General features: G+C 38.4%; 1 protein-coding gene across 2 annotated transcripts; it reads left to right on the plus strand.

Annotated features, from left to right (window-relative positions):
* The first annotated feature begins 339 nt into the window (after positions 1-339).
* On the plus strand, positions 340-19,122 carry sema3e (sema domain, immunoglobulin domain (Ig), short basic domain, secreted, (semaphorin) 3E). 2 transcript variants are annotated; one of them, XM_017405952.3, is made up of 17 exons: positions 340-1,402; positions 8,885-9,045; positions 9,278-9,337; positions 9,740-9,859; positions 11,630-11,723; positions 11,977-12,093; positions 12,415-12,557; positions 12,649-12,763; positions 12,999-13,068; positions 13,147-13,291; positions 13,552-13,777; positions 13,888-13,979; positions 14,757-14,798; positions 15,024-15,190; positions 15,493-15,560; positions 15,869-16,002; positions 16,562-19,122. In XM_017405952.3, exons 1-17 carry the CDS (start codon positions 1,270-1,272, stop codon positions 17,060-17,062), a joined length of 2,388 nt encoding a protein of 795 aa, XP_017261441.1. In that variant the 5' UTR covers positions 340-1,269; the 3' UTR covers positions 17,063-19,122. The 2 variants fall into 2 exon arrangements, with proteins under 2 accessions (XP_017261441.1, XP_017261440.1); XM_017405951.3 differs by having other exon boundaries at positions 341-1,402; positions 15,490-15,560.

The following is a 19,122-nucleotide window of genomic DNA, read 5'->3' on the forward strand; positions in this document are numbered from 1 at the left end:
GAACTGACACGTAAACAGAGGGAGAGAAGAATTGGGCAGGGTGAGAAAAAAAAGTTTGATGAAAGAACCTTGTGCATGAAAATCCATGGTAACAGTGGTAATAACTAACCACATAGAAACAAGCACAAAGAGGGATAATTGAAAATGAAAGAAGTGCCAGTTAGCCTTGGCTGAGGTCCATGTCAGTGCGGCAGGAGCAGGAAGAAAAAAGAAGGTAGTGAAGGAGAAGAGCGGTGGAGGAAAAGCAGGGGGTGGTCTGTAGAGTGACAGATGAGGCTGTTTTTTTGTTGTTGTTTTACAGGAGGGAAAAGCCTTACAGAATCTGACAAAGCACACAGCTGCCCTGGAGGGAGAGGGGATCTCAAGACAGTCTCGAGGAAGATGCAGGCATTTTTTAAAATCTCTTTTCACTGATATAAACTCCACACATTACTCTTTACTCTTATGAGCTTTTACTCAATCACACCACACTGTGGCAGGTGACCTCAGATCAGGAGCTCTGACAGAAACCGACTGACTCATAGAGGTTTAAGCTGAGCTTTGGATCCTCCCCGACTGCCTGAGCAAGAGCAGAGTCAGGAGCTAAAGCTTCACTTTCTTCCCCCAGTGCTGAGAGACTGCACGCCAGGCACGAGGCTCCCTGCTCCCCCACCCTCCTCCCTTCTTCCACTCTGATTTTTCCTGGGCTTATGTCCAGAGAATGACTGGCCTCAGTGGACCCAAGAGGAGGATCAGAGACTGAAGACACATTACAGCAGCTCCAGCTCTTCCTGCCTGTCTGTCTGCCTGCTGGTACAGACAAAGGTTCTAGAATTTCTGGGATTCTCAGACTTGATTTTTCTTTTCAGTTTTTACTTTCTTGTTCTTCAGATCAGGAACAGCGGCTCTACACTCAGACAGACAAACAAACAGACGGACTGACATATGGACAGAGAGCAGTGAGCACTGCAGCGTGAATGTAGCAACTGGACTTCTCTTCTCCCTGGTTACTAAGACCAAACAAGGATAATAGCCAAATCACTATCTTTTCCACCAAGGTAGTGGGTGGATGCAGCTTTCAGCAGACTGCTATAGGGGAAAGCAGCCCCTGCACAGAGACTGCGGATATACATCTAGTTGATCGACACTGTGGCTGATCCTAAGAAAAAGATTTTTAGCTCTAAGTAGACTTTTTTGTGGATACTTAATAGTGCAAAAACCTGTGGATTTTTACCCTTTTGCTGCTCAAGTTGAGTGCACCTAATTGGTTTTGAACTTGATGAATGTAAAATGTTTGTTTCAGTGATGATGGCAGGATGCAAAAGGACTGTGAATAAGTCACTGATGCTACTATATCTTAATCTGCTTGGGATGGCTCTCACTGCGGACAGCATCTACCCAAGGATACGTCTCTCCCACAAAGGTAGAACAAAAATGTACCTATATGTGTGTGCTTTTTCATTTTGTCTTTGTATGAGATAGTTATGTGGTACAACTAAAAACTGTTACTGTGAACTAAAACAAACAGACAAAAAGAGTCTTTTGAGTTAAACAAAGTATAATTTTCTCTACTCAGAGCTGTCACTACAACAAATTGAGAATGAGACAGGTGCAACAGAGCATCATTTTGCATGTGCCTCTTGTTTTTTGCTCATTGCAGTATTGGTTTTATTCAAACTTTTTTAAATTAATAACCTTCTGTAGCTTTAGGTGTAACAAAAGGAGCAATAGCACACCAATATAGAGAAAGCAAAAAAGTCAAAGAAGCTGTATTTTCTGTGGGTGGAATAAGAAGCTTGCAGGTTCCCATTGCTATGTAATGATATGGTCATTGAAGATTTATGTGTTAGCCTTGGAGGAAAGGCACCATGCAGAAGGGGGATCTAAGAGAGTAACTTCTGCTATCTAGAGATGTTTTTTTCACCCACAGTCGATGTGCCACAAGCTTCTTTGCACTTTGTTTTGGTCTCTCAGCTATGGTGGCTGAAAACCCACATTGTGGCTTTTTCTGGTGTCATAGTGTTGAGTGATGGAATATAGTGTATTTTTCTTTTGACATGAGAATGTGTCTGTGAGAAGTGTTTGTGTGCTTGTGGCTGTTTACTTGTGTTTTTAAGTGTGTGATATGGATGTGCACACACTGGTATGTGGACTGACTGCTGTGTATCTCTCTGACAATAATGAGGGTTTTTATCTTTGCAGATAAAACTCCCAAGTAAACAATGTATTTTTTTCTCCTTTTCTTTGATCTCTATAGCAACAGAAGGAGATGATTCCACATAAGCCTGTTAGTCATGGCTGGGAATAGGTGTGGAATTTGGATGGTCAGTAACTCAAAAATGTGCACTTGGAATACATAATGAGAATTGACATGACTTGTCCATCAGAAGGAAGGTTTAAAAAAATAACTGTATAATTGATCTGCAGAATGTAAAATGCTTGAAAACAAAAATAATTATGGAATTAACTTTTTAGAAAAAGAGATCTAGAGTTACATTTTTAACATAAGTAATTAGATAACTGCTGACAAGCTTAGTCATTAATGCCACGTAAGTATCAGGTGCTTTTTTTGTTTTTTTCATATATCACCCAAATCATTACCTACCTGCGGGCAGACCTGCCAAAGTGATTGACATCTCTTCCCTGTCTCCGTCTCGATGCTCAGATACGTGTCCTGGCTAGCACACAGCTCCGTGAAAAGGCTGCAGTTGGATCCTATCATTATGGAATGATAAACATCCAAGTCCTAATACATGCCTCATGGGCTCTGCCAGTTATATTTGCACACACCCTTCAGTCAGTTCACACAAACCCATACGTACACATAGACAGACATGGGTGTGGGCGGAATTGTGTGAATGTTTCACGCACGCAGTACTTGGAAGCAGTTCAGGGAGCTGAAGAGGGATGTGGTTTTAAGTATTCATCCATACGACTATTTCCATAACATCTGGTATCAAAGCAATGTGGAAAAAGAATAATCTGATCTTTGTGGGAAAGAGTGACACTGGATAGAAAATGTTAGGTATATCAGAACTGCAATATTTTTAACCTGCTTCTGGTCAAGAGGGCAAATAAAGAAAGGGATCAATAGCGAGCTCAATAAACCACGAGGTCGGCTTTTTATGGTTTCTTGGAGTGAACTCCTTTGGGCACATTATCATGTGTTTCAAATATGACCTAACTATTGATCTTTCAGCTTTGAAGTTATCCACACATTGGACACGTTGAGAAAGTAAAATCTTTCTTTTTTTCCATTTGTTTCATCTATATTCCATCTAGACTTCTGGACCATGGAAGATTATTTCAAATGCATTAAAATTGCCTTCATCTCAGTCATCCTTTCATTTGCTTACACCCTCAGTTAACTCAGGGCTGTTAGCTTAATCACACAGAGTATCGTGTTACGAACACTGAAACCGCGCTGTCTTCAGAAATAATTGACCTTAAGCTTTGCCAGCACAACATCGAAAGACTTTAAACACATGTCTAAAGAAGTTAATACACCTTAACTACTTGGATGTTTGGCCAATCAAACTCCATAAATCAAGGAGTTATTATACTTAGAAATGCCCCTGTAGGTAGGTACATGCTTCGTGAAGCACAAATAAGGACCTACTGTTTGGTTTGTAATACCTTTGTACCTTTGCTCCACGTGACTTGAATTTGCATCAGTGAGGTCTCTTGGCAGCTCATTTCTGATCAGCAGGCCTGCAGAGTGAAATGAGATCCTTCTTTAGGGCAACCATCAATTTCACAGTTAATGAAGCTATTGCACAGCTTGTTTTGTGTCAGAATGTCAGCAGGCTGCAGGTAGGCAGTCAGGCTTGGATTTATTTTGCTGCCTCCTCACTTCTGTCATAATGCTTTGGCTAAAGCTGCGAGTGGGAAAGCAGTTTTTATAATGGGGGGGATGACCTCAACCTAACCCTGAAGTCACCGAACTTACTTCTTTGAGATTTATCCTTGGTAATTGGTTTCACATAGGTGCAAAATTAATTAATTTATTTATATATATGATTGTCTTATTTGTATTTTAATAGATGAGAAAAAATGTTTTTGAAACTATTATGAAAAATTGCACGACTATAAAATTTTTTTGTTTCGGCATAGGTCACTGATATTAGTTGGGATGCTTAAAGAAAGTGGTTATAACGTCAACATTTTAAAAATAATTACTTCTTAAACACCCTCAGTTGCCTGACAAGGAAATTTTACCTCCAAAGTTATACATATTTAGTTACATAAATATTTTTTCTTCAGGATGTCTTCAAAGGTGTATAAAACTATTCCATGACGCTAATTCACTTTGGCAGGCTTAATATTGGCCTGTATATTTTTGCTTATATAAATAAATACATGTGCTTTCTATTCTATAACCTCACTATTACTAAATAGAAAATTTAAACACAAACAACTTAAATTACTTTAGAGCTGAATCTTTTTATATTTTTATTCCATGTAGCTTTGGTATAAGTAAACCATGCCTGAAGACTAAGCAAATGAGAATGTTAATATAAATTTGTAAATGTAGTGGTAGAAAAAAGAACTAAACCATTTTTGGGGCTTTTTTTGCCTTCTGCACTTTTGGTAAAACTAAGAGAGCTGGGCAAGAGGCACGTGAAGATGTATAAACACAGGGATTACTCAGGTGGCAATTACTGATGTATGAAGCTTCCTTTGAACTGTAATTTTAGACCTTCCTTTCCTGAGAAGAAAAAAGCGTTCTCGCTGTGTTTTTTACAACCTTCAGTTATTGAGGCTCCCTGCGTAACTTTCTTCTGAACCCAAAGTGGGAAAAACCAGAATGTGTTTAGACAAAAAAAAAATAAAGGTGGGATTTTTTTATTCATTTATTTTATCCTGCTTAAGGCTTAAATAACAGGTGAGGAGTCTCATTAACTTTCTTTCATCTGCATATGAAAAGGCCTCTATTTAAATTTGCAACACTGGATCATGGCCATAGCAAATGGCATACTGTAGATCTTAAATCAAACGTTTGGAAATTGGAGAATATGGGTGATGTGTAGAAAAAAAAAAAAAATCACACCTTTTAGGCCAGCAAGTGAAAAGTGATCATTTTTCGGACCTCCTCCCCTGTGTTCACACTCATCTTTCTGTCTTACTCATTTTGTTCGTGTACATCTCGGCGTCACCTTCTCTCGTTTCGGGTAATGTGTGCGCTCTCCATTTCATTAATGAGATGTCCAGAGGGGAAAGCAGCTGGTGAAACTCTAATATCCTTTCTGACCTTTTATCAGCAAAGGGATCAGGGAATGAGATGAGTTAAGATTTTTAAAAAGAAAAAAATGGGGGAAGCAATGGGTTTGGAGCCTACAAAGACTCAGATAAATATCATTATTTTTTTTTTCATTTATTTTTCTGCAAGAGAAAAAAGTTCATGAAGGAAAACAAGTGTGAGGACCACAAAACAGAAAAATACTTGGTGGAAACTGTCACAATAATGTTTCCTATGTAATTTTTACAACCTGTGACAAAACAAATCATTTAATGATTTAAAATAATATCCATAATAGGCTGAGTAGTGATAGATGAAAAATGCCTGAAGCCAAAAGCTTGCTATATACATTTTGGTATTGCTACATTTAGTACTTGAATATTTGTTTTTCTGCCTAAAAAAAAGAAAAAAAATATATGAAATATTCAATGCAAAATAAAAGTGCAGGTTCTGTTTGATAATGAAACATCAGTTTTAAGGTATTTTGTTGATTGTTGCAGTAAAATATTCATAATACACAAAATAACTCTGATCACCAGGAGACAATCAAAGAAACCTAAAAAGGTGTTGCACAGTCCAGTTTCATGTAATTTTAGAACTTTATTAAATTCCCCATTTTTTTTTATAAATTCTTAATTAATAACATCAGTCATGAACCCGTAAGGCAGGTTTCTCCCTCATCCTTTGTAGACCCTCCATATGGTTTTCATTTTGGTTTATAAAATCATTTCCCTCTTCACACAAGAGAACAGAGGAGCACAAGGCCATATACTGATAACACTTAACACCAAAGTTCTCCAACTTAACCCCCCTCAACCCCTTGAGCTTTACAGTCCTGATCAGACCAAGAAGGCACAATATCAGAACCGCCTACTCATGTTTCCACATTTATTTGAAAACACACTTTGTTTTTATCTGGGTTTCTAGCATGAGTTCTCACACTCAATAGGTAAATACATGTGCAAGCTCATCAAGCTGGAAATGTATAAACTGCCAAGTTTAATCCCGGACATTAAATGTGTGCGATGAGATCAGGCTGGTGAATTTAAAATCGGTGGAATGATTCTTATTTAGTGCGTTGTTGTGGTTAGCACATTCATCAGGTGGAAGATTTCAGCTTTGAGCTTCAGCTTTGTTTGTCTATTTAGATCGAGATTCTATGTTTACTTCATTCTTGAGTGGGTTTCCCCCCACAGTTCAAAAACCTGCACAGGAGAGACCCCAGCCATCAGTGACACTAAACAGAACAATGTGGCTTTGGAGACTAAATGAATCAAAGTTTCCAGTGAGTGTTTACCATTGTTTATACTATCCTGAAATGCTGCTAAAGGACCAATAACCTGCTTGCATCAAGACACACATATGGCATACTTCCCAGTGCTAGGGTATAGATGAGATCACATTGTTTATTTGAATTTAACTTTGCCAGATCTACTCTAGCATCTCTCGGTGCTTTGCAGACAGCTGATGAAAGTGTCTGTCTTGAGGGAGTCCCTTTTCTCTGTGATTTTCTTTTGGAATGGGATAACAGTCGAGCCATGTGTCTCACTCAATCAGTTGCTAAAGGGAAAATGCCCTTCTCCTCCTTTCAGCTCCTGATCTGATGGCGAAGGAGCTCTTACAGGCCGCAGATGGTGAGGGTGAGGGGAAAGAGACTCGGAGGAATGGGGAAAATTTGGAAATTCCCTCTTTTTTTATTTAGCTTGATCAGTGGCTCCTACATATAATGACAGAGGAGACACTTTTCAAACAGTGCTCTGAGACATCTGTGTAATCAGGAAATCCTTCAATTGTATTTGAGTAACTTTGATTACCTACAATTACTATAATCAACACATTTTTTGCCTTTTTTTTGGTAAAATTTACTATACTTTTCTTATTTTTTTTGTGGAGTAAGTAATTATTTTTTTCTTTGAGAAAGCTCCTCTGAATATATTGCCAACTAAATTTAGTCATGTATGATCAGCTGCCACTCAACTTTGCAGACAAACACAAGCAGATGGAAAAACAGACTTGACTTGGGGATTGTTTATTTCATCACTTTAAATAGCCATCCTAAGTCCATCATATTAATCAGTGGAAGCAAATTTGACTTCACATAAAGAAGGAGCTTTTTGTTCATGAGCCACTGTTAAGGTGGCCGTATTTGATGCAGGTTTAGCTCAAGTCAAAGAAAACCAGCAGATAGAGGCATCTGTGTGTGCGAGAGACAGAGAACAGTTCTGTGTGTATATGTGTGTGTGTGTGTGTGGACTCGATAATTACAGGAAGCGTGTCTGAACCCTGCAGAACATGACTGCCACATCCCCTCTGTCTATGCCTCCCAACCACCCAAGACCTAATGCAACTCAAACAAACAGTCGCTTGTCTCCAGCCTAGAAATCTTATTAGCAACAAAATATACACACTCACCTATTCCTCTGTGGATACCTAATCCCATTTTAAACAAATAAACGTATCCACAGGGTGAAGTGCGGTTGCTATGCATGATCTATAGAAATAGGATAAACATTCTGTCCTTCGATCTTGGAGTCAGATATCACTAAAAATATACAAGTTCTACAAAAACAAATCATGCAATTACCCCCTGCTACCCCATATGTCAAGACATCAGTCTAATTGTTAATTGGAGTAGTTGAATTTTTGATTTAGTCATAAGTATATTTATGAGTTTAGTTGAACATTTGGTCAATTATTGCATAAATCTCCTACAAAGTCTAATGCAAATAGGACTACTACACATTACCTACCTTGTGTGCTTGAATTTGCCCGAGGTATTGGAAGCCCTTGACACGCACCAGATCCCTCGTTTTCCTTTTACAAGGGCGCAGAGTCCAACCTATCAAGTGTTAATGAAAGTCTTTAAGGTTAGTAAAACCCAGAGGAAGGGCACACCTCAGAAGGTTTAAGACTCAGTTTAAATTCTTCACCAACATCTTAACACGCTCACAGAAATTAGGCAAAATAAAGTAAGTGTTTTATATTTATGAATGGATGAGTGGGTTTATACTTCTGGCATTTGTGCAACAAATGTGTCTGTTTAATCTTCATGAATGGGTTTATATTTAAAGACATCTGAAATGGCCAACTGGTTTCATTTTCAAGTGGGAGTGGCAATAGATCTAACTAATGACTGAAAAAGAGACTTCCGTTTCCCGTCTGATTAAACGGCTTCCTCTCAGTTAAAAGGGCCATACGCTGGAGACTGTATAAATCATATACATCAACTTCTTTCCCAAAACCTATTCCAGCTGTTGCATAGTGTCTTTTTATGATTGAGTCATGGACAAGCACTCATAATCATTTTCCTAATAATTTATTGACACTTTTGAAATTCGCTTTGAGCTCAACCTTTAGTCATAAAAATCATGGATGGGTTCAGGCACAACAGATGGCCTCCAAATGCTAATTTTATTTCAGTCTGTCTGTCTATCACTTGTAATTGACAATGTCAAATCTTTTCCTCCTAAATTTGAAACAGGCATTCCACAAGGAACAATTTTTTCCCTTAACATTTGTTGTCTGTATGTGAATTCCATTTCAAGATCAAATTTAGGAAATGTATCTGTGTGGCTGGAGGTCTTATATCCATTCATCCATCTATCTATCCATCCATCTTATTACAGTTTTTCAGACCTGCTCCTTTCCTGTATTGTATCTATACAGAACTCTGGCAGATGAACAGGACCTGGGTGTTCCAGGGTCGTGGCGTGCCTCTTCAGCCTCAGACAATGTTGCTGGATGAAATCCACCAGAGACTTTACGTTGGTGCCAAGAATGCTCTGTTCTCCCTTAGCCTGGACAGGGTTAACACACATTACAGACAGGTAACCCTAGCTTCATTCCATTCTGCTAGTCAGGATTGAAGACACTTGAGCTTTTAGACTCAAATATTTGTGAGTATAGCCACTACTGCTTAGGATTAAATTTTACTAAAGAGAAAAAACAGAGAGAAAAATGCCTATTTTGCAAGACTTTGACTTGTATCTGTTTTTACCAGTATTTTACAGCATATTTTGTCCATTGGAAATATATGGGAACTACTATTTTTTTTTTCAGATTAACTGGGCCAGTACAGAATCTCAAATAGAGGAATGTATGATGAAGGGGAGGGAAAAGGTAAGGGCTGCACAGAAGAATTTGGCTACATATACAGTATGACTGTATGTATTTTCAGATGAGATTTGATAATGTAAGGCTGATGGTAAAAAAGAATAAGCACAATTACCAAGGTGATAATGTACCATATATTAACTTGCCATCCAATGTAATTATCTGTATGGGTAGAAAGATCGATTAAAGAGATATATATTGGTAGCACCAATAAACTGACTTATGTATTTCTCAGTGCTCATAAACTTGTGTTTAATCTTGAAAATTGACGTTATTGATGATGCAATAAAACCTGGCCTCTTCTATTACTGCATTTTTGCTGTGTGGTCTTATATGTCCTTCACAGCATACAACTTGTCCACACCCCAATCTTTACATTGTGTTTAATGCCTGAATTTCTTCCAACAGCCTGAGTGTGCAAACTACATCAAAGTGTTGCAGCAATACAACCAAACCCATTTGTTGGTATGTGGAACAGGAGCCTTCAACCCTGTCTGTGTTTTGGTCAGAGTGGGACACAAAGGGCAGGTGAGTGATCATGACAGGAAGACTCTGTACAGACACATTTTATGGAAATATTACACATTTATTAATTTTGTCCATTTTTCCACCACAAAGACTACCACTTAACAGAACAGCAAACCAAATAAAACATTGCAAGGCTCCTTGTTGTACAGTTAGCTATGTCCACTCATACCCCCACCACCACCACAACTACCACAGATGGACTTATATCACCAAAACCTTGACCGCACTGTTTGATAATGTTTTACTCAATACCTCCCAGAACTGTCAGTACATCTTGGACTGCTGAGCTGTTAAACACTGCACATGTTCCTGTAGATGGACTCATTCGCCTGGCAACAAGGAGTGTTGTGAGGTGGCGATGGAAAAGACACTCAGTCTCAGGCAGGGTGGAACTTTGTTTCATGAAGAGAGTGGGATTTGGCACAGGTTTCTTGTTGATAGTTTAAAAAAAAAATCTGGCACTCCTACTGTTCAAGTAAACAAAGATAGCGGACCAGGTGGTCTCTGGAGAAGGGAGGAGGTTTCTGGTCAAAGAAAATTGATGTAATGTGTGTGTTTCAGCAACAACTTGGTTGTCTTTCACACATAATGGTGTGCAACCAAAACTGGCTGCATACATCAGTTTGAACATGTTTGGACACAGTATGACACATATTTCTCACATGTCAAACACAGGACAGTCGAGGTGTGTGTTTGTATGTGAGATAGTCTCTATGCCTGGGCTGTATTTAGAGTCAGGGGTGTGTGTGTGGTGGTGGTGGTGTGTGTGTGTGTGTGTGTGTGGCGGGGGGGTCTGCATTCCAACACTGGTCTAACAGGCCAACCAGCCCGGTCACAGTCACAGCACTTAGCCATCACTCACCATTGGAGTGCTCACCACTGAGCAAAATTGCATCAGATATATCTCATTAATGTGTGTATAGAAAATCTCTTAAACATCGGCCTGACACAAATCTTATATGTGGTGTATGAGATTACATTAAGCCTCCATTTACCCTTGATTTGCAGAGTAATAATATTTATATTGCTATAAATTGTTATATAAAATTTAGTTTCTACTTACCACACTACCCACTGACTGGTGAATCATGTATTAATCTTTCATTGATTAATAAAAAAAAAGTTTTACTTCAGAGAACTGCATATAAATCACTATTGAATTAGCTGATTCAACAAATTTCACATTTAGTTTTGAGAGATCACTTTCCATGATGGATGCGTTTAGCCCAGAAAGTGACTTATGTTGCAACCATAGAGTCACAGCACAGTAGGGTTCTGCAGCCACCCATAAATCAAGACTGTACGTGACATTGCCCCACTGAAATGCCAGTGGCTGTCAAAAACATTGTGGTGGCCCACAGCACATGAGTTGTGGTTCTACTGGGAGTTCAGATCTCTTTGTGTTGGTGTGTGCTTGTGTGCGTGTGTTTAAGCCACCTGCAGTGCAGGGCAGCAACATCAGATGAGTGGGAGTAGTGATTCCACAACAATAAAAGGGCAGAGCAAAGCTGAATATACACTTCTATATGACATTCGGTCATCCATCACTTCTTGTCTCATCTATCTTCATTTCTCTCTCTCATCCATCTCCTTTTGATCCTTCCTCTCAATAATTCTTTTCTTTCACTTTTTTCCACACATGGGCTCCTTGTCTAGATGATATTACAGTCTCTGTAAAATAAAGCTGTTCAATGTACAATTATGACATTTATGTTCAGGTGAATTCAAGAGCAAAAAATTGTGTTCTTATCAGTGTTTTTTCTTCTTAAGGAGACCGTGTTTGTTCTTGAAGAGGAGAGCTTTATGAGTGGCAAAGGACGTTGTCCGTACGACCCCAAAAGTTCTTGCATATCTACTCCCTCCAGTAAGATATGATTAGTTCTATCACTAAGTTTAACATGAGCTGAGCTAAAAGCCATATTTTCAGAGTGCTATTACATATTTTCATTTTAGCTGTATATCATCTCAACAGATTTGCTTTCTTTGTTCACATTTTTTACCTTATAATAGCAAATGCTGCCATCTTGTGGTCATTTGCACTACAGTGCTCTTTGCAGTAAGAGCAAAATTGGTGTTTTAACAATGAATGCATTGTGACTCATCTATGTGTTCATCAGGAGGAGAACTGTACATTGGCTTGTACACTGACTACTGGGAGAACGATGGCGCTTTGTGTCGACTTAACAATCACACTTACACGCGGACTGAAAGAAATGACAGACAGCAGCTCAATGGTTGGTTTATGTTAACATCATGTCTTTATGAATCCAACAAAGTGTGTACCTTTGCAGATCTACCATCACTCTATGAGCATATGCCGAATTTCATTGACAATGAAAATGATCATTTCACTTTTGAGTGGCTTTTTTAGTATAATAGAGTTACTGTGATCGGGTTTGATCACTACCATAAAAATGGCTTTAAGGAATGCTTCTTACAAAACGTTTAAAATCATTGTAAAATGAAAATAAACCAGTGTACTGTTTGCAACCTATGTATTTTTTTTCCCTTGTTTTATGTGATTCAGTTTGTGTTGTGATGCATTCTCTCTGCAGAGCCGAAGTTTGTGGCCTCAGCAGTTATTCCTGATAATGATGACAGGGACGATGATAAAGTTTACTTTTTCTTCACTGAGCGAGAAATGGATGCAGATGGAGTAAACAGGGCTGTGTATGCCCGAGTCGGTCGAGTGTGCGCGGTGAGAATGCTAATGTATTGGATATGTTTCTGGTCATAATTCAGCCTGTTCTGACAGGACAGTAAGAATACAATCTGGTCTAACATCATAGAATGACCAAGGAGGACAGAGAATGCTGGTGAACAGATGGAGCTCTTTCCTGAAAACCCGCTTCATCTGCTCTGTACCTGGACCAAATGGCATAGATACACACTTTGATGATCTTGGTAAGACCACATCAATTCATATTGAATGCCATTTAATTTTTCCTTCAACTTCTTCTCTTTGTGCTTGTTAGCCATGCACACATAAGCACTGTGAAACAATGATATTTAAGCACTTTGTACACTGTTAATGATCTATCATAATAGTATTTAGCTACAAAACATTCATAAAAAAAAAACTTCTCTCTTCTCTCCTCCAAAAATAGATGAACATAATTCTCTCTTTTGTTTGTTTCAGAGGATGTGTTTGTTCTCAACAACAAAGACAAAAAAAATCCAGAAATTTTTGGCCTTTTTAGCACAACAAGGTTAGAGGAAGATGACTCCTGCAGTCTATAACATATTTTTTTTCTCCATCAAGTAGCTAATTAAATCTTTCTCTGCAGTGCTGTGTTTAACGGTTATGCCGTGTGTGTCTATCACATGGACGACATAAGAGCAGCTTTTAACGGACCATTTGCCTCCCGAGAAAGGCCTGAACATCACTGGACACCTTATGAGGACAGAGTCCCCTACCCTCGTCCTGGATCTGTGAGTCTTGAGTCTTAAATGAAATATATTTATGAGATGAAACCCAGATTGCCTCACTTTATTCATTTACTGCATTTCACTCAATCTGTGTCCACAACAAATAAACTCCTTAAGCCAAAATGTTGAAAAAATGTTCGGCTGTGTTAACCTGACTAATGTCAGTTTTTTTTTCACATTGGCCAGTGCTGACACAATTAGTGGTCTTCTTCTGTCACTGTAAAATCACCCTTTTACTCTCTTCATTTTCTGTACACCAACAGTGTGCCAGTAAAGTGAACGGTGGAGGCTTCTCTAGCTCTAAGGAGTTTCCTGATGAGGTTCTGCGGTTTGTGCGCTCCCATCCTGTGATGTATCGTCCGGTCCTTCCGCAGCATCACAGACCCGTCCTTCTGCAGACAGAGCCAGGCAAAAGAAAGTTGACCCAGATTGCAGTGGACAGAGTCCAAGCCCAGGATGGGCACTACCATGTCCTCTACATCGGCACCGGTAAACACAGGACTGCAACATATGCACATTATTGTTCTTAATGTAAAAGACTTTAAAATACAAACATCATTTAGCTGTACAGCAACAATATAATTTCTTTTTTTTACTAGATGACTCTGTGGTTTTGAAAGTTATCACCATCTATAATAAAGACACAGACACCATGGAGGAGGTGCTGCTGGAAGAACTGCAAGTGTTTAAGGTATTCTTGGCCACAAAGCTTGTTCATAAAACAAAACATATGCTGGACTTGGTCCCACTTTATGGTTCATTAGAGTAGGGGTTGTATTTCTCACTTTGAAACTAAGGGAACCCAGATTGAAAGTCCAGACAAACTCTTACAATTAATATTTTTAATGTTGGTTAATTTCTAGAAAAATTGCTTGCGTCAAAAGCTTGTCCGTCAACAAGTCTCACAAAAGGAAAAGGGGAACTGGGAATTTGTTTAAGTGTGAAAAGATGAAAGTAAATACTGCAAATCTTGCTGCAGTGAAATAATCAGAAAACCTCTGAAGAACATGTGACCCACAAAATATATCAGGTTATATGTTAATCAGAAAATTGGTGTTTACTAAAATCTTAGTATTCTGAGTCACTAAATTATAAATGTGTGCAAGACAGTTTGTGAACTTGTCAATGTGACTTATGATGAAGAGTGTATTTAGTGTTCAATCAGATTACAAAAATGATTAATAAAGGCAACACAGTTACCGTTCAAGTACATTCCACCATTTACAGCATGCATATTGTTGTCCATTTGCAAAATGTGCTCAGACTGTATCACATTTATAAGTTCATATGTTACATAAATAAATTAGCCTCCAAGTGGCGGTTGTTAGTGTTTTAATTAGTCGGGCAGAAGCACAACAGAAAGCCTTCAGTAAAAATTCATGAGGATTTTAGCACTTTTTTATACCACTTGATGAGACACTGATTCAACCTCATTTCTGAATGACAATGTTTTGCATCCCATTTTTAGGTGCCAACACCAATTACTGAGATCATTATATCTCCTAAAAGGGTAAGAGAACCTTTAAATAGTTTTAATTAACTCTGCAATTCTGCTATTTAGCCACAAGATGACAGTGTTGGAACATTTTGCATTACACAAAGCTGACATAATTTAAAGACACTGTAGCCTTCTTATGGTTGAGTAGTCTAGTTGGATGAGGAAAAGATAGAATGGAAAATGAAGAAATCTGAATATAGGTTTTGAAAACAACTATCCATATATTTGGTTCCACAGCAACAGCTGTATGTGGGGTCGGCAGTGGGCGTTACACAAGTCAGACTGCATCAGTGTGACCTCTATGGTTCGGAGTGTGCTGACTGTTGTCTGGCCAGAGACCCATACTGTGCCTGGGATGGACTCACCTGCTCCAGATACTACCCTGCTGGAGTTTACACCAAGAGGTAACAGCACACACTTTCTACACAGATGTTTGAGGGTGATGTCAGCTGTTCACACCGTCACCAGTAGATTTTCTTGCCCTAAAAGTCACAAGTGTGTGACGCTTGTTACCAAGTGATTATTCAAGACACATGACAGGCAGGTGTTATGTAAGGCCTATCAGTATGCACATGTTCACCCTCTTCCTCTTTTATCTTTCTCTTCATCTTTTCCTCAATTTCACTTACTTTCTTTCAGTTCACACATCTCTCATGCTTTCATCACATGTTTAAAGTGATTCCTTGTCACTTACTGTCTGCAGCAGACGATTCAGACGGCAGGATGTTCGCCATGGCAACGCCGCACAGCTGTGCAATGGGCTGCAAATTGATGGTTAGTGTATTAAATGACTGTGAAAAGTGCATTTGTAATGGTGTGTGAGCATATGTGGAGTTATCTAAAAATACAGTTGTACAAATTCTGAATACATGCTGCGCAGATATCAAGAAAACTTGAGACAAAAAGGAAAATCTTCATGTGCTATTTCAGTTGGAGGTTGCTATAAGGTCAGTGTGCTTGTTCTGAGGCAGAAAAACAATCAGCTTTACATTATCCATCTGATGAAAGGTCACTGCAGTCAACTGCCATCATTCTGGCCCCACTATCTTTTATGACGTGTGTGTGTGTGTTTGTGTGTGTAGATGAACAATGGCAGAGAGCAGAGGAGAGGCTCATATACAGTGTGGAGAGCAACAGCACTTTACTTGAATGTGTCCCCCGATCCCTTCAAGCCAAGGTCCTTTGGTTCTTACAGAAAGAAGGACAAAAACAAGAGGTGAATTTTAAAACTTTAACTTTTATTTCACAGCTTTAGTCTTTTGTTAGCAAATATTTGACAAATATAGAAAACACTATTAGTGGCTGATATACAGTCTTCAAGTTTTCCTCCTAACTTCTATAGTTTGCTGTTCTAATCTGGTTTTGAACCTGAAGTAACAGGCAGCTATAGACAGCAAGGCCTAGATATCTGGAAACTGTAATTTATATTTACAATTAATTGAGCACAACAGCTTTTATTTTGTTTGTCTGCTTCTGCTCCAGCATTCAGGACTGGTGCACTTTAGCCTGAATTTAAATGCTTGTAAGTTAAGACTAAAGATTAGATTTTAACATGCACTGTACGATGCAGTAAACAGAAACAATGCTTTGAGTACATTAGTCATTGTATTGAGTGAATTGTTAAAATGCCAGCCCTACCTAATTCATTGATTACAGTTCATTTGGGGGGAAGGGCTAACGTAATGCAATGTCACAATTAAATGCATGTCTTGATCTAAATAATTACTCTGTTAATGGTTTAAAAAAAAACAAATCCCCCTTTTTACTTTGCATAGATTCGAGGTGATGAGCGGGTCATCATGACCTCCCACGGGCTCCTGTTCTTGCATGTGAGAAGCTCTGATGCTGGCGTGTACGTGTGCCAGACTGTGGAACATGGATATGTGCATACATTACTCCGGATCAGTCTGCACGTGCTCAAAGGGGAGAGGTTGGAGTCAGTGATCCGCACGCCTAATGACGGAGGGGGAGATAGAGATGCAGCTCCGTGCCACTCCATCATCGCCCCCCCACCGGGCCCCAGCATCAGCCCTAGGTCCCTGCTGCCACCCTCGGTCCCAGCTCCCAACTCCAGGCTGTGGTACAAAGAATTCCTCCAGCTAATTGGCTATGGTGACGCACAGAAAGTAGAAGAGTACTGTGAGAGAGTGTGGTGCTCTGATAAGAAGCGTAAAAAGACCAAAAGGAAGTATGTTCCTCTGGGTGGTGTAAAGAAAGGAAAGGGGCGGGGAGAGGAGAACTCCCATCGAGCTCCCAGGCACACCTTTGACACCTGAGGAGAACAGACTCACAGCACACACACATACACAAACACACACACTGTCTAAAGGTCAAACTTGCTCACTGTGTGCACCGCGTAAGAGGTTTTTGCTTTACTTTAATTAAGAGCAGTAACATAAAAGATACAGTAGCAGACTGCCTCATATTTGTAGCTAGATTTATGTGTCTTTGTTGCTTCTATCAAAACCCAAATCTCCTCTTTTTTTTTGTAAATTCACAAGTTGGTGCAGATCCTGAACTCTGCATTACTGATGGAGAAGATACCCTGGACTGATGGATAAGACATTAGGGTCGTCTCTGATCTGAGAGACGCACCATAATCAGTACATTATTTGATCAATCCAAACCCTCCTGTCAATCAAAACACATAAAACTACTTCATTTAAAATAAACAACTGTTCCCACTTTTACTGACTTGCAGAAAATACAAACATTTTCTGTAAAAATATGAAAGAATAAAATAATGTCAAAGCTCTTGTTTCTTCTTTTGATAGCATGGTAAATTATTATTTTGTATGTTTTAGTTTGAGCTTTTCAGCTACTATATTGTTAAAAACTGGAGAATAGAGTGTTGTTTTTGTACAGTGAAAATATTTTGAGCTCTGTTATACTGCTAATTTAAAGAGATGTCACTCATGGCTGCAGGATGTGTGGTTATATTAGCCATCATAATATATGTTGCAATGGTAACTGAGGCATGTCTCAAATATAACTCAAAAAACACAATGATGCTATTTATGCACTTATAAAACCTGCTTCAATGGATGAAAAACGGTTTTACCAATGAATATTTTTGTTTTATATTCATCTATGTTTACTAGAGTTACAGCTACACTTTTAATACAGTGTATCTCAACTGTGTACACTGTTTTTTGTATTTATCCTAAGTTTATTTGTGTGCAAGTCTGGTTTTTATATATGTGTATTCAAAATGTATTTTTCTTTGCTTTGTTGGCTGTTGTTTTTCTTCTTCTTCTTCTCTTACTCCCTCTATTTCTCCCTTCATCACCTCTTATTTGTTTGACATCCCTCCATCTGATGTTGCAGATGGGATGCATAATTACCACCGCAAACAGCAATGCACAGCATCTCATTTTCCACAAAATGAAAATGACAAATAAATGCAACAGTAGCCATTCTAGCATGTCATTAGCAAAACTGAGTGTTATGAATATTCATTTAATCCTCAGATGACAGACACAGTCTGAAATTATAGTGAAATGACTCTAGTGGTTGTACTAATTGCTGTGCTACAGAGAATTATGCTTTTTTAATTTTGTTCATTATTTATTATTATTTCACTGTATTGTTTTTACCCTGAACAGATTATTTATAAGAATGTGGTAAAATAACTATATACTTTATCAGATCTTATGTTAACATAATTGTTGCCTATTCATCAACTGATTAATCAATTATGTGTAAATATTGTATTTCTACCCTTTTAAAAAATACTTAGTATTAACAAGTCTTTCTTTCTTTGCTTTCAACTCTGTTTAGCCAAAGTAATGACATAGTCTATTCTGAGCATGTAAACAGACATATTGTATATGGAAGCCATAACTTATTTTGCATTCATAGTGTTAGCATTCTCTGATGAGTCAAATTATGCCTTTGCCAACAAGAAACCAAAAAGTGCTTAAATAAACTTTACTATTATTTTATGGACCTGCAGATCTAATTAACGATAATTAAAGATCTTTTTAGTAATGCACGCTCCAAGAAAGAGTTGTGAGAGAATAAGTAAAAGCTTCTACAACCAGATATGCAGTAGTTGGCAAATATATTTTTAAAGAGCATATTCTTATTAAACAAAGTTATAATTTCTAACCCATCTTCACAAAAACACATTGCCATTTTTTCCCCAACACCAATCAGCTCACTTTTTCACAAATTGTCATTTACCAACCTACAAACAAATCTGCAGATGGAAATTACACCCAGCATGTTTTTCACAAATTGTCTCTCCTCTGGCTTGTTTGGCAAAATATATTGCATATTCATAGTTTGCAGAAAAGTACAAATAAAATGGTGTTTTTTTCTGTTTTTCATGAAA

This window comes from Kryptolebias marmoratus, linkage group LG11 (assembly GCF_001649575.2).
Source record: "Kryptolebias marmoratus isolate JLee-2015 linkage group LG11, ASM164957v2, whole genome shotgun sequence".
Taxonomy (NCBI): domain Eukaryota; kingdom Metazoa; phylum Chordata; class Actinopteri; order Cyprinodontiformes; family Rivulidae; genus Kryptolebias; species Kryptolebias marmoratus.

Bases quoted from the DNA above. Each gene is read 5' to 3' on its own strand.
- sema3e (XM_017405951.3), top strand. From the start codon at position 1,270: ATGTTTGTTTCAGTGATGATGGCAGGATGCAAAAGGACTGTGAATAAG. The intron at 11,724-11,976 runs GTAAGATATGAT...TGTGTTCATCAG, and splicing joins TTGCATATCTACTCCCTCCA to GAGGAGAACTGTACATTGGC. The intron at 15,561-15,868 runs GTTAGTGTATTA...TTGTGTGTGTAG, and splicing joins CAATGGGCTGCAAATTGATG to ATGAACAATGGCAGAGAGCA.